General features: G+C 41.9%; 1 protein-coding gene across 2 annotated transcripts in view; it reads left to right on the top strand.

Annotated features, from left to right (window-relative positions):
• The first annotated feature begins 1708 nt into the window (after window positions 1–1708).
• Window positions 1709–16275, top strand: part of SLC9A6 (solute carrier family 9 member A6) — a 61505-nt gene continuing 46938 nt past the window's right edge. For both annotated transcript variants that reach the window (XM_054676917.1, XM_016944230.2), the window contains exons 1-5: window positions 1709–2051; window positions 10907–11106; window positions 14181–14258; window positions 14554–14630; window positions 14928–15040. In XM_054676917.1, the coding sequence (XP_054532892.1) occupies window positions 1727–2051; window positions 10907–11106; window positions 14181–14258; window positions 14554–14630; window positions 14928–15040 (793 nt within the window). In that variant the 5' untranslated portion in view covers window positions 1709–1726. The remainder of the gene's footprint in view (window positions 2052–10906; window positions 11107–14180; window positions 14259–14553; window positions 14631–14927; window positions 15041–16275) is intronic.

Raw genomic sequence — 16275 nt, forward strand, 5'->3', positions numbered from 1 at the left:
CAAAACAGCCTTGGAATGAGCAGTTAGCAGGTAAGCTCATTTACTAGGTCTTCTGGGGAGAGGATGATGGGGAGACTGGGAAGGATCCTCACCTAGGTTTCTTGCTTCCACAAAGCCCAGCTCTCTGTGAACAGGACAGTGTGGTTCAAGTGGAGTCAGGGTATAGGGGAACAGGCAGCCATGAGGTTTCTTGGGAAGACACAGACCCAAGTACTAATAGCAGAGAATGGGCACACAGTCACTGGCTCTGATTTGGGACAGTTCCTGACCTGACAGGGACAGAAAGTGGAATTGGACATCGTTTGAGTGTTTTTTTGTTTAGCTCATCATCCTGAGAGCTTAGAGAGCTGGTTAGTGAGGGTGAATACACACAGGGGCAGCTTGGAGTTGCCTGAGTATTACTTGTTTTAGCAAGGAGGTTATATGGCCATGAGATGGAAAGAACCATTTGAGAATCATGAGTTCCAGGCAGAATGATAGGAATTGAACTGATAGTGGTACCACTGATGGTATGAAGAATTTGAGAAGGAATTTGTACTTGCAGGGGGAACTCATTTCAAATGAGCTCATTTCAAAATATTTTTAGTTTTGAGGGTGGTAGGAGCCTCAACAGGGTATGCTCAGAATCCAACAGGTAGAGGCCTGAAGTTGGGGCAGCAGGCCAGGGCTTGAGACTTGTAGATCATTCATGTTGAAATCAAAGTCTTGAGAAAACAAAGAGCCCACACAAACTAAGGAGCGATCGGAGAAATACGGAAAAAATAGGAAGTCACTGTTCTCAAAAGACAAAGCTCCAGTATGGAGGTGAGAACTGTGAAAATTCTGGTGAGAGAGGTTGGACAGGCTGAGGACAGAAAAAAAATACTGTCCTGAGGAATACTAAAGAGGAGAGATGAGAGATAGGGGTCAAGGGTGACTTCGGAGCTGGGGACATTTGCTTTAAAACAGCAGTAAAAAGGAGCAAGAGGAGAAGGAGAAATCCACCACACCACCCAAGATTTTTTCTTCGGGAGGGAAGTGTTTACGAGCATTGGGAAATCTAAGCACAAACCGATCCAATCTTTGCTGTAAGATTGATGAGTTTCTGTGTACAGATTCCTAGCGTGAGAGATGACTTATATCAGATGTTTACATGTAAAGAAAACCGACTACACAGACACACACATAATCCATACCTTTGAGTCGATTGTTTTATGAACTGCTACAGTGCTCTGTGTGTGTGTGGTGTTTTTTTGTGTTTTTTTTTTTTTTCTTTCCCGATGAGGACAATACAAGGAGAATCCGATTTAAATTTAAATTACAGAGATGGAGATTGAGGCTCCTCCCAAGGGGACAACTTATCCTGTTAAGAGACACTGGGGGACGATATTGAGATGGGTTATGAAAGATCAATTCCCCTGAGAGCTCTGAGACTAGGATCAAAGTAGAAAGCGCAGTCTGCCTCTGCTTGGTTACACTGAGCCGATGTTTCTTTAGCCAAAGGCAGTGGGCTAGTTTAGACGGCCTTTCATTCCCGGCAGCGCCTGTGGGTGCGTGTGACCTGGGACAGAGGGGCAAAGGAACCTGGCAGAGCGAGCTTGGGATGCCGCGGCCCCTTTAAGAGCGGCGGCGGCGGCGCGCGCTCCGACGGCTACCCCCGGGCCCCGCCCCTTTCCCGTGAGCCCTCGGGGAGTGGTCCGACCGCGGGCGGCCGCCGGTGAGGTAGGGGCGGGAGGCGGGGGGAGACATGGCTCGGCGCGGCTGGCGGCGGGCACCCCTCCGCCGTGGCGTCGGCAGCAGTCCCCGAGCCCGCAGGCTCATGCGGCCCCTTTGGTTGCTCCTCGCAGTGGGCGTCTTTGACTGGGCAGGGGCTTCGGACGGCGGCGGCGGAGAGGCTAGAGCCATGGACGAGGAGATCGTGTCCGAGAAGCAAGCCGAGGAGAGCCACCGGCAGGACAGCGCCAACCTGCTCATCTTCATCCTGCTGCTCACCCTCACTATTCTCACAATCTGGCTCTTCAAGCACCGCCGGGCCCGCTTCCTGCACGAAACCGGCCTGGCTATGATTTATGGCAAGTGCCTCAACCCTTGTCAGCCCCTTGGCGCTGCCCCTTTCTCTGCCCGCCGGCTGCTTCGCCTCCTCTGCTGGCCCTGCTCGGCCTACGTTCGGCTCCCCTTCTAATTCCTTCCATTTTCTGCCTCGCCTTCCCCCTACCCCGCGTTTCTCTGCCTCACCCCCTTTCCTCTTCAGCCTCGCGCCCCATTTTATCTGCCTCTCCACACCTTTTTCGCTTCCGACCCCACCCCCTTTTTCCTCCGCACCCCCACCCCCCCCCACCCTTTCCCTGCCTACCAAGCTCGGGACCCGGGGCTGAGGATGGAAAACGAGTGGGCGCGGTGTCTGGAATTGGGCTGGGGGCTGGGGGAGGGGAGACACCATTGCGATCCATTTCTCTGGGGTGTCAGTTTGTTTAAGGTTCATTGAAACTGCAGTAGTATCTCTACTGCCCAGAATCTGGCGTTCTTTTGGAGCCAGAGTCGACCTTTACTCAACACCTAGCTCCTGCTACGCCCTGTCCTTTCGAGGTTGCAAAGGAAAATCTTGTTCTTGTGGAGTCCGAAAAAAAAAAACCCGAACGTGAAATAGGCTACAGAAGGCTTAGGGCATTTTTAATGACATCCCATTTATTGTACTATGCCTCTAATATCTGATATGGATACCTATGGTTGACCCTTCCAATTCAGGCATACAAAAGTGAGGACGAGGAAGAGTTAAGGTCCTTCCAGAAGTATAGTGTACTATACGATGATCAGGACAGTTCAGACAAACAGTAATTACAAACACCACGCATATGCAGTATGGGTGACTTGCTGTTGGCATGAGGTTATTGACCGATTGTAGAATAAATGGCTTTGATTCTTGTGTCTCAGTCTGCTTTCTGAGGTTTATTGTTATTATTATTATTATTATTATTATTATTATTATTTTGGTGACAAGGCGAGAAGGGGTAAATCAAAGTGTGGGCTCAGAGGCATTTTGAGCTGTGCTGGGGCCTCAAGAGGAGAAAAGAAGATACATATTGCCGACTGTATTAATCTGTGCGGGTATTGCTAAAGAGATGAGGGCGGACAAACAATTCTTTCTGTGCAGTACATGTGTGAAGATTGTCTTCATTTGGAACAGTTAAACCGATGAGCTTGTTGAGGTTTGTCTCTCAGACTTGCAGATAGGTAGATGAAGCTTTGGCACAAAAGACATTGCTCCATGCAAACCCCCGCCCCCTAGTAAATCCAGACTTCTGTAATGTGCATCTCTCAAGGATAGCAAGGAAAGGTAGTTGTGTGCCTCAGGAAGATGCATGAACTCAGGCTTATTTTTCATTTTTAAGAGAATACAGTTCTGAGCCTGCGTGTAAAATATCTCTGCTCACTAAGATTCCTAGTTTTTAGACATATTAGATGGTTTTTATATTTAATATGTTTTGCATTTCATTTGCAGTGCACCTTAAGCCAAGTTGGCCAGATAAGCTATATATTTCTATATAATTTTCTGCATAACAGTGTGTGATTTATTTACTATCCTCAACAAACATTTGTTGATAAACCTTCTATGTATTATGCTCAGAAAATACAAAGAGGTATAAGATCTTTGCCTTCAAGTAACTTATAGGCAGGTCATATAAAGAAAATAATGGCATCTTAAATTTGGTTAAATGCCAAATGAGTATTATAGAGTTAAAGTAATGAACTGATCAGAGATACTTCTTTTATAGAGAGAGATAGTATGATGTGGTAATTAAAGGTACAAGGCTTTAGACCAGAGGTCAGCAATTTTTTTTTTTTTTTTCTGTAAAGGGCCAGGTAGTAATGATTGTTGACCTTGTGGATACGTAGATCTCTGTCGCTGTTGCATTTTTTTTCTTTGATTTTTTTTTCTTTTTATAAAGTTTTACAACATAAAAACTATTCTTAGCTCTCGGGCCATACAAAAACAGACCAAGGGCTGTAGTTTGCCAACCCCTGCTTTAGAATCAGACCTAGATTCCTGTCACACTCTGCCCATAGGTATGTGTGATCTTAGACAAGTCCCTTACTCTCTTTTACCATCATCTATATGTTGGGGATGATGATAGTAGGATTACTGTGAGGAAGAAATGTTTTTAGACTAGTAACTGACCCTTAAGTAAATACCCAAGAAATGATAGCTGTGCTATTATTATTATTATTGCTGTTACAACTGCATTTTCTCAGATTAGGCCCAGAACAACTCTTTTAATTGGTCAGTCTCATAAGTCAAGGGACAAATACAGTCTTTTTAAAAGAATCAAATAGGGGCTTTGAATTGCCCTGGAAATATTTTCTCTTTGGTAGCTGATATCATTAACCTCATCTAATTCTAGGACTGAAGTAGAAAAGAAGGATTACCGATTGCATTTTGTGAGGTTTCTAAGTTAATAAAAAGTGATAGAGCACCTTGGTGTTAGTATTTTTTGAAGGAAAAACAAGGGTATCTCTTGTGGAATGTAAAGTGCAAGAGTGTTAGTCTGGGAGTCAAATCTGGAGTTGACTTGGCATTCTTTAGCCTGTCCTATTTTCTCATTGTGGGCAATGGGTGCTGTGGACCAAACAGCCTCCTAACTTAACTCGCAAGTCCAGTTCGAGAATAGATGGGATTGGGTCAAAGTTTCTTTCTTTCTCTCTCTTTCTTTTCTTTCTTTCTTTCTTTCCTTCTTTTCTTTTCTTTTCTTTTCTTTCTCTCTCTCTCTCTCTCTCTCTCTTTCTTTCTTTTTTTGTGGAGGGTCGAAGTATTTTCAATAGCGTGAAAATTGAAGTTTTCTTTTTCCTTTTTTTATTTTTGATAGAGTGTTGCTCTGTCGCCTAGGCTGGAGTGCAGTGGTGGGGTCATAGCTCACTGCAGCCTCAACCTCCTGGGCTTAAGTGATCCTCCCACCTCATCCTTCTGAGTTACTGTGACTACAGGTGTGCATCACCACACCTGGCTAATTTTTTATGTTTATTTTTGTGGTGACGCGATTGTGGGGGGGTCTTCCCATGTTGCCCAGGCTGGTCTCAAGCTCTTAGCTCTTGGGCTCAAGCTATCCTCTCACCTTGGCCTCCCAAAGTGCTGGGATTATAAGTGTGAGCCACCTCGCCTGGTCAGAAATGGAAGTTTTCTAGTCCTATTTATTGTCTGTTATTTTTCTTATAGCTCTCACAACATCATAGCTATCTTATTATTATTAATATATTATTTTAAAACCTTTATTTTTCAGCATGACTCTGGGGTCAAAATGGGATGCCTAGACCTCTAAGATTCAGCCCACTGGTGATCTTATTCCTGTGATATTGGGTTAGCTAAGTAAATCCTGGAAAATGCTATTAAAAATAAGCTTTTCCTTTATCTGAGAAGCAAGAGTAAAAACAGTTTAAATTGCCAAAGTGGTCAGTTTCTAGATTGTAATACAGATCAATTGCTCCAGTTACAAACACACAATTGCAAAGTACCCACATGTTTTGCTCCTTGGGTTAGCTTTCTTAAGAAGCTTAAAAGTGAGTCACTGTTAGTAAAAGTTGTCGAGGTAGTTAAATTAAGTCTGAAAAGTGATCACTCACTACACTGTGCTTACAGATGGTATAAAAAGCAAAATATGGCAGAAATATTTGTATTGCCTTAAGCTTAAGGCATCCGGAGTCCGAGGTTTAACCAATGTGATTCATCAATAAATATTGATTAGATGTCTATGATGTATGGGATATGATGAGAAATACATGTTTGAGCCACAGTATCTGCCCTCAAAGCACTTATCATCTAATGACTATGGCTCATACCTTATTTCTCATCATATCTTTCACAAAACTAATCTGTATAAATTGTATCAGTTTTGGTCACACTTAATGCCCTAGTGATGTTCTTCCTATATTTTTGACTATCAGAGGCTTCAGGTGTGATTGGCTGGAAGAATGGGCTGAAATCCATGAGGAAACCAGTCACTGCCAACTGGGAGAATCACACATTAGTAGGGCCTTGGGTGATGCTGATTTTTTTTTTTTTATCACTGGGAGACTTTTCAGCACAGGAGGGTCAGGAATGTGTAGGAGGGTTAGGACCTCTCTGTTTTGTGAAAGATATCTCTTCGTGGTTGTGTTTTTTTTTGTTTTTGTTTTTGTTTTGAGACGGAGTCTCACCCTGTTGCCCAGCCTGGAGTGCAGTGGCTCAATGTCGGTTCACTGCAAGCTCCGCCTCCTGGGTTCATGCCATTCTCCTGCCTCAGCCTCCCGAGTAGCTGGGATTACAGGTGACCGCCACCACGCCCGGCTAAATTTTTTGTAATTTTAGTAGAGATGGGGTTTCACTGTGTTAGCCAGGATGGTCTCCATCTCCTGACCTTGTGATCCACCCACCTCGGCCTCCCAAAGTGCTGGGATTACAGGCATGAGCCACAGCACCCAGCCGTGGTTGTGTTCTTTGTTGCCTGTTAGTGGTCATTTAAAATTTCATAATATGAATATTTTCTGTGCCTCCCTCTATGTAGGAGGCTAGAAGTTTCTGCTTTAGTCTCTTAACAAAGCTCTGTTTTTGTATCCTTTCACTGAGAATTGCTTTGACTCTATGACTAGGATTTGGCCTTTTACAGAACCCTCGTTAACTTGATCTGTGAATTTTTTACAAATAAGTCCCAATTTTTCAGATGCCTAGTGCCATAATAAAGGGATCTTGATTTTGTTTTCAACCTAAATAATTATTCTCCATGCTGTTGTTTTATCGACCAAGGTATGTGTTTCAAATTTGCCCAAGTGCTGAGCTCTCCTCAGGGTACCCAGTGATGCTTCAGCATAGGGTTGGGCAAACAGTAGAACCAGTGGGCACTCGGGAGGCAGAGGTTGCAGTGAGCCGAGATCATACCACTGCACTCCAACCTCAGCAACAGAGTAGGACTCCATCTCAAAAATAAATAAATAAAATAAAATAAAATAAAAAAGAACCATGGTTGGGCTTGGGGACATGGAAGGAATTTATGCTGCCATTATTAGCATTTGTAGTAGCTTGTCTGTGATTTTTGCATGTAAATATAAGAGGACAGCTTTTACTGAGCCTCTTAATTAGCTCTTGTGGAATAGTAGAGAAAAGAGCTGTTTCTATCTCATACAGGCAGAATGACTGGATCTACAGGCTTTTCTCTTCTAGGTTATGTCTGTCAAGCGCAGTTGCTATCTAACAGTCAGTTTTTAATTTTGTTTTTGGAGGTGAGATATTTTTAAAAGGTGTCTTTCGTTTATTTTAAATTCAAACCTTTGTTTAAACGTTTTTAAAGTTGGTGTCATTATACTACTGTTCACGAATGAATCATTACTACTCTAAAAAATATATGTGACTATAAATTGACCAGAAGGATCCCTCCTCTCTGCTCCCTCCCTGCTTCCTGGGCAACTACTGCCTTTTTTTTTTTTTTTTTTTTGGACGGAGTTTTTGCTCCATTGTCCTGGCTGGAGTGCAGTGGCATGATCTCAACTCACTGCAACCTCCACCTCCTGGGTTCAAGCAACTTTCCTGCCTCAGCCTCCCAAGTAGCTGGGATTACAGGTGCCTGCCACCACGCCCGGCTAATTTTTGTATTTTTAGTAGAGATGAGGTTTCACTATGTTGGCCAGGCTGGTCTCGAACTCTTGACCTCAAGTGATCCACCCGCCTCGGCCTCCCAAAGTGCTAGGATTACATGTGAGCCACTGCGCCCGGCTGGCAACGACTGCTCTTATACCTCCTCGTTTCTGCTTCATCACTTCTCACTTGGGTCTGGTTTCCACTCCTGCTACTCCACTGAAACTGCTCTTATCAAGGTCACCTATGGCCTCCTTGTTGCCAAACCCAATGGATACTTCTAATGCCTGCCTTACTTGACTTTACTGTAGCATTTGATAGTTTTTATCACTTCCTTCTCCTCAAAAATGAATTTTTTCCCTTTCTTCCTGACTTTGCCACCACTGGTTCCTTTTTTTTTTTCTACTCCTGTGGGTTTTCCTTCTCAGACTCCTTCATCAGCTCCTTCTCCTCTAGCAGCCCCTTAATGTTGGCTATTAATAGATCAAACCCCAGATCTATATCATAGTTTTCTTCCCATTTTACTCGCCCCCCTGGAGATCTCATCTACATCTGACTTCAACCATCTTATGACTGCACAGTGTATATCTCCAGTTGAGACCCCTCGCTTTAGCTCCAGATACCACATACTCAACTATGCGTGTGTCACAAGTACATCCAACTCAACGTGTCCAAAACTGAATGTAGCCTTTTACCCTGTAAATCTGTTCATCTGTGTATGTTCCTTACCTCATTGAATGCCCTTGTTATCCCCCTCGGTGCTCAGGCCAACTTACCCACCTGGTTGCCAAATCAATTAAGGTTCCTCTTAGTCTTTCGTCTCCCTTCCTCAGTCACTAAATCTTCCTAAAATATAATACCTTCTAAAAATCCTTCTCCCCTCTTGTCAGTACTCTCTTAGGTTAGGACCTAAACTCTTATTGCCTGAATGCCTACAGTAGCCCTGTATCTAGCCTTTTAGACCCTCTTTAGTCTAGACCAGTCTTTCTAAAGTAGAAATCTGCTATCAAGCCTCTGCCTTCTATGACTTCATTTTACTTTTGGGATAAACTTCAAATTCCCTTCCCCAACAGATAAGATCTTTTATGATTCAACTCCTGCCAATCTTTCAAACCTCAACTCTTGTCACTTTATAAGCCAGCCATACTGAACTACTTGATTCACTGGATGGGCTGTGTTGTCTCCATCCTTGACTGATATGTACTACTATTCCCCTACTTGGAATATACCCATTTCTTCTAGTTCGTTACCTGCCCAGGTGACATCTCTGGAAAGACTTCCCTAATGTCTTACTCCCCCAGGGTTGCGTAGTTGTCTCTTTTCTGTTTTTATAATACCTTGTATACATATATATATATTGCATTATGATTGTTTATTCAGTCTGTTTTCACCAACTGGACCGAGTTTTCCTTGAAGGAGGGACCTTGTTTTCATCTCTGAACCCTGGAGGCCTACCTAGCATAGTACACTCATTCACATATTAAAAGAATGGCTGGCTAGTCAGAATGAAAGGCAATAGGAAGGTAAAATGCAGCTAGTAGTGGTATACTATGCATGGAGTTAAGGAAAGTTCCAGAAGTTTGGGTTTTATTTGTAGTTGAGGTATGTCCATACAATGAAATATCGTTTGGTCGTAAAAGTAAATGAGCTTCTGATGCATGCTACAACATAGATAAACCTTGAAAATATTATGCTAAGTGAAAGAAGTCAGACACAAAAGGCCATATATTGTAGGAGTTCATTTATATGAAATGTCTAGAAAAGACAGGTCCATAAAGAAAGAAAGTAGATGAGTGGTTGCCAGGAGCTGTGGATTCGGGCATGGGGGAATGGAGAGTGACTGCTAGTAGGTGTGGGTTCTTTTTGGAGGGAAGGAAAATGTTCTAGAATTAGATAGTGGTGATTGATATTCAACTTTGTGAATATACTAAAGACCACTGAATTGTACAGTTTTTAAAAGGATAAACTTTTGGTGTTTGAATTAGATATCAGTAAAGCCATTACTAAACAATTATAGTCGATCAATATAGTTTTATAGGGCTGGGCATGGTGGCTCAGGTCTGTAATCCCAGCAGTTTGGGAAGCCGAGGTGGATGGATTACAAGGTCAGGAGTTCGACCTTGGTCAGGAGCCTGGCCAACATGGTGAAACCCCATCTCTACTAAAAATACAAAAATTAGCCAGGTGTGTTGGTGTGAGCCTATAATCCCAGCTACTTGGGAGGCTGAGGCAGGATAATTGATTGGACCCGGGAGGCGGAGGTTGCAGTGAGCCGAGATCATGCCACTGCACTCCAGCCTGGGCAACAGAGCAAAATTTCGTCTCAGAAAAAAAAAAAAAAAATTTAGTTTTACAGTACCTAGAACATTGTGCATATTTGAATGTCAGTAGGATGATCCAGCAATCTGTTTGATGTCATAGTGCCAGATTCAGGACTTCTATTCCATGTTTTGATTTTGAAGCAGATTTTTAAAATTAAAATCTGACCTTTTAGAAGTAGAAGAAGTCAATCAACCTACAAATATTATTGACTTTTCAATTTGTTAAATGTGCATTGTTTGGCCAGTCATGTGCTTTGGGAATAAACTTGCGAAGTGCATTGTTTAAGTCTTATAAATTGATGAACGGAGGTGAAAAACAAATTTCTTTTTTTTTTTTTTTTTTTTTGAGACAGAGTTTCACTTTGTTGCCCAGGCTGGAGTGAAGTGGCATGATCTCGGCTCACTGCAACCTCTGCCTCCTGGGTTAAAGCAATTCTCACACCTCAGCCTCCTGAGTAGCTGGAATTACAGGCGCCCGCCACCACGCCCGGCTGATTTTTTGTATCTTAGTAGAGTTGGGGTTTCACCATGTTTCCCAGGCTGATCTCGAACTTCTGAGCTCTCAGGCAATCCACCCATCTCGGCCTCCCAAAGTGCTAAGATTACAGGCATGAGCCACCGCGCCTGGCCAGAAAACACATTTCTAACATGATTGCACTGTCGAGTTGGGACACATTGGAGCATATTCTGTCTACAGATGATTTGAAGATATTTTCTCCTTTTGTTACCTTCCTCATTACTTATTTAAATATTGATCTAGAAATGCAGTGATCTGTGCTGTTGTCCTAGGGAATGTTTTTCTCTCCTGTTTCACTGGATTATATGAAGATTGGGCTGTTTGTTGTATGAATTTTGTAATATTTTAAAACATAACTGCATTTCATCTAAAAATCAGTTTTGAGCTACAGGGAACTACCGTAAGAGATTTTCTCTTATCCATAGTTATGCGTGGGGTACAAAAGAAGTGGTCTCTGTCGGCAAGAAGAGCTTATGTTGTTCTTTTTTCCAGGTCTTTTGGTGGGCCTTGTGCTTCGGTATGGCATTCATGTTCCGAGTGATGTAAATAATGTGACCCTGAGCTGTGAAGTGCAGTCAAGTCCAACTACCTTACTGGTAAATGTTAGTGGAAAATTTTATGAGTATACGCTGAAAGGAGAGATTAGTTCACATGAACTCAATAATGTTCAAGATAATGAAATGCTTAGAAAGGTAAGTTCTTAAAGGAAATCTTTGAATCTTTTTTGTGTCTAACTAGCAGCAAAATGATCCAGGAGAAAATAAGTAATTGATTTTTAATGATATTTAAAATAATGAGTCTTTTTCAATGGAGTAAAACCTCAATTAACAAATGTAATAATGTAAGGAAATGGATATGTCTGTACAACTCATTTTCTGATTGAGGTTAAGTAGTATAACTCTTTTTGTTTCTCTCTGGATTGTTTACAGCTTGTTGTGATAAATGGAGACTGGGATTGAGTTAAGCAGAATTTATAAGCGTTTCTTTCCATTTGCAGATGGTCCTTATAGTTTTCTTTTTCTTTTTCTTTCTTTATTTTATTTTTTCTGAGATGGAGTCTCACTCTGTCACCCAGGTAGAGTGCAGTGGCATGATCTTGGCTCACTGCAGCCTCTGTCTCCTGGGTTCAAGCAATTCTCCTGCCTCAGCCTCCCGTGTAGCTGGGATTACAGGCGTCCACCACCACGCCCGGCTGATTTTTGTATATTTTAGTAGAGACGGGGTTCTACCATGTTGGCCAGGCTGGTCTCCAACTCCTGACCTCAAGTGAATCCCCCGCCTCGGCCTCCCAAAGTGCTGGGATTACAGGCATGAGCTACTGCGCCCAGCCAGTCCTTATAGTTTTATAGTACTTCAGCACATTGGCTTTATTTGATAATACCTAAAATATTCTATTAATATTTCTTTCAATTCTTTCTTGCCTTGCTTGTATTCTATACTGATCACAATTTAATCTTTCTTTGATTCACAATCTGACACAACTTCAGGGGCCCTAAGTGTGAGTCTGAGTTATTATACCATATTGTGCATAAAGCTTTATGTTAGAGTTTGAGTTGCAATTGTACTGGCTCCCAGAAATCCCTGGAGCTGCTTTCTTCTGTCTCCCTCATAGGTTTATCATGACGTTTCTCAATGCCACTTTGCTCATGTCTCTTTGTTTTCTCCTACCTTTGCTGTTTGCCTTCACTTCTGTCTGCTACATTGGCAGGACTTGACTTTTTTTTTTTTTGACACAGGGTTTTACTCTGTCACCCAGGCTGGAGTGTAGTGGCACGATCTCAGCTCTCTGCAACCCCTGCCTCCCAGGCTCAGGTGACTCTCCAACCTCAGCCTCCTTAGTAGCTCAGACTACAGGCACGTGCCACCATACCCGGCTAATTTTTGTATTTTTAGTAGAGTTGGGGTTTCACCATGTTGTCTAGGCTTGTCTCAAACTCCTGGGCTCAGGCGAACCACCCACCTCAGCCTCCCAGAGTGCTAGGACTACAGGCAGGACTTGATTTTTATAGCTACTTCGTTGTGTTTCTGACCATCTTTAATGCTTTTAAAATTTCATATGAACTTGAGGTTTACCTTGCAGCAGGAGTTCTTTCCACCTGTGGAAAATTCCAATTCCTTAAAAGTTCTAGTAAACGAAGTTTTAGCATGGGTTTGTGTGTAGCTACTTTGTGTTCATGTCACATTCTACTGCAGCCTTATGAACAGAAGGGGGTATTTACATTTTTATGGTGACTAGGTCTTAAAATGAGTGGGCTATCGGAAGTAGAAATCTGAGCTGTACAGAAACTTTTTACTACAATATTATACACCTTTAGAGATGTTATCTATGTAAGAAATCTGTTTCTTTTTGCCAACAATAATACTGTACTCTCAAGTTTTATATTACCAGTTTGGGGTTTCATTCATTCATTTATTTTTTGTTGTTGTTGTTTTTGTTTTTTTTGTTTGTTTGTTTGTTTGAGACAGAGTCTCGCTCTGTCGCCCAGGCTGGAGTGCAGTGGCGCGATCTCGGCTCATTGCAAGCTCTGCCTCCTGGGTTCACGCCGTTCTCCTGCCTCAGCCTCCCGAGTAGCTGGGACTACAGGCGCCCGCCACCACGCCCGGCTAATTTTTTGTATTTTTAATAGAGACGGGGTTTCACCATGTTAGCCAGGATGGTCTCGATCTCCTGACTTCGTGATCCGCCCGCCTTGGCCTCCCAAAGTGCTGGGATTACAGGTGTGAGCCACCACGCCTGGCCTCATTCATTTATTTTTGGGATGGAGTTTTGCTCTTGTTGCCCAAGCTGGAGTGCAGTGGCACAATCTTGGCTCCTCCGCCTCCCAGGTTCAAGTAATTGTCCTGTCTCAGCCTCCCAAGTAGCGGGGATTACAGGCATGCACCACCATACCTGGCTAATTTTGTATTTTTAATAGAGATGGGGTTTTGCCATGTCGGTCAGGCAGGTCTCAAACTCCTGACCTCAAGTGATCCACCTGCCTCAGCCTCCCAAAGTGCTGAGATTACAGGCGTGGGCCACTGCACCCAGCCAGGCTTCTTTTATTTAAAGCGAAAATAATGTTCATGCTTTCTCTTTTTTTTTTTTTTTTTTTTGAGACAAAGTCTCACTCTTTCGCCCAGGCTGGAGTGCACTGGCGCGATCTTGGCTCACTGCAATCTCTGCCTCCCGAGTTCAAGCGACTCTCCTGCCTCAGCCTCCTGAGTAGCTGGGATTACAGGCACACGCCACCACACCCGGCTAATTTTTGTATTTTTAGTAGAGTTGGGGTTTCACCATGTTGGCTAGGCTGGTCTTGAACTCTTGGCTTCAGGTGATCCGCCCACCTCCGCCTCCCAAAGTGCTGGGATTACAGGTGTGAGCCACTGCGCCTGGCCCTATTTTTAACTTTTTTCTTGGTTTGTTAGGTGGAGTCTTGCTCTGTCACCCATGCTGGAGTACAGTGGTGCAGTCTCAGCTCACTGCAGCCTCTGCCTCCCAGGTTCAAGCAATTCTCCTGCCTCAGCCTCCTGAAACATTTTTTAATGACATAGTATTTTAATACACTTTCCACAGATAGGCCTTAACTGATTGTTCCAATGCTATCTCCTGGTCGTTTGGTTAAGAAGTAGAACAGAAACTATCCTATATGAAATATTTTTAAGTTAGCACAGTGATGTTCTTGCCTTTGACTAGTTTAACATATAGTATTTTTTCTTTTTGATCATTTGATAATGGAATATGAGGTCTTCTAGGGAATTGATCTAAAATAACTCTTTATTTTAACAGGTTACTTTTGATCCAGAAGTATTTTTCAACATATTACTTCCTCCTATCATATTTTATGCAGGTTATAGCCTGAAAAGGGTAAGTCCTTTTGTCTTTCATATACTTTGAATAATCTTAAACTCAGTGGGCTTTGTAATATTTGACACTTCAGAAATGGGCTGTTCTTTCCAGATTACCCTCCTTTCTCCTCTCCTTATCCTTTTTAGATGCTGAAATTTATAGCTGTACAAGAATGCTTTCTCTTATTTATCCTAGTGAATAATGCATTTAATCCTAGTGAATAATGCATTTAATATTAGCATAGCATAGAAAACCTTTTCTTTTTCAAGTAACTGGTAAGTATTCTAACAGTAACTTTTTTTTTTTTTGTCAGAGACATTTTTTTCGAAATCTTGGGTCTATCCTAGCATACGCTTTTCTTGGAACAGCAATTTCTTGTTTCGTTATTGGGTAAGTATTTTAAGCTTAAAATACTTTGTAGCCTTCAAATTATAATTTTAAAATAATATATTTTTGATTTATGCAGTGTTATATATTCCTGACTGGGTCTAAAGACTTTTGCAATATTCACGTAGGTAATAAGTTGTTTGAATTTTCCTTAAGGCCAAAGTATTACCATATTTCAATGACATGAATTAAATTTGGGATTAGTCACAAAGTACTACAGTAAACCCATCTTCTTACTTTATCCTAATTTTTTTAACAGTTGATATTTTTTTCTAAAGTAGGACTGTGTTTATTGAACAGGTCAATAATGTATGGCTGTGTAACGCTGATGAAGGTAACGGGACAACTTGCAGGAGATTTTTACTTTACAGATTGCCTACTGTTTGGTGCCATTGTATCAGCAACTGATCCAGGTATGTTTTATATGAGTGGAGTTTACATACTTTAGGTACATTGTTTTGCAGTCAAATACATGCGGGTTTTTCTTTCTTTGAGGTGTAGAATTCATGATTAGATACTTCCTTAGTACTACACTTTCTAATTGTGGAGGAAAAAACAAAATTCATGATTCCTTTTGGCTTCAGCACAAATTTGTTTTCCTTTTCCTTTTTTTTTTTTTTAATTACATTTGCCTATTACTGGTCCACAAGTTGACGCTGTTTCAACAAGGACTATAAGGTACTTTCTTCAGAAATTCATGTTGGTCTTCATCCCTAGTGATTGAGTATAGAAGAAGATGAACTAGATTATAGATTAGTTTAAATGGGTAATAATTATATATTTCCTTTCAAGCTTTTAGAAAACCAGTTCCCTAAAAATCTTTCAGTTTCTATTCAGCTGTATGCATTTAACAGTAAGAAAAAATGTTTACAAATGATTGTTAGAAGGCAGTTGTGCTAATACAGGTTTGATTTGGAGTCATTGGAGGACTTTAATATACATTAAAGAATTGTTTTTATAAAATTGGCTTTATGATTATACAGTTGTTTGTTTAATATTAACACAACTTGTTCCCCTGTGCTTTTAGTGTCAGATCTTCTAAAAGTTGTGTTCCAGAATGAATTTAATTGTACTGAGTTAGGTTTTAGTTTTCCTGATAGAGTATTGGTAAACTTAACAGCTACATTCAAATTAGGAATTTGGAGAAGACACAGAATGGAAAGGTTGGGGTAGGAACATAGACTGATGTTTTTGAACTAAGGATGGAAGTTTTCTTTTAGCATGCTTTAAGATTTTCGTTGAAGCTCATTTTGTTTTACTTTTTAACCTTGTAAGTTAATCATCTTTAATTGTCATCCAGCACAATTAAAGGTAGAATCCTAAGGTTATCTCTGCATTCCCGTGTTAACTCTGATAACACAGGGCTTTATGGGAAGGAGAAAAATGTGTTCAGTACTCTATGAGAGATATTTTGGCTGGACACAGTGGCTCATGCATATAAATGCCAGTGCTTTGGGAGGCCGAGGTGGTAGGATCACTTGAGACTGTGAGTTCGAGACCAGCCTAGGCAACACAGTGACACCCTGTCTCTACAAAAAAAATAGCTGAGCATGGGAGTGCGTGCCTGTAGTCCTAGCTACTTGGGAGGCTGAGGTGGGAGGACCACTTGAGCCTAGGAGTTTGAGGCTGCAGTGAGCTGCAATGAGGC

This window comes from Pan troglodytes, chromosome X (assembly GCF_028858775.2).
Source record: "Pan troglodytes isolate AG18354 chromosome X, NHGRI_mPanTro3-v2.0_pri, whole genome shotgun sequence".
Classification (NCBI taxonomy): domain Eukaryota; kingdom Metazoa; phylum Chordata; class Mammalia; order Primates; family Hominidae; genus Pan; species Pan troglodytes.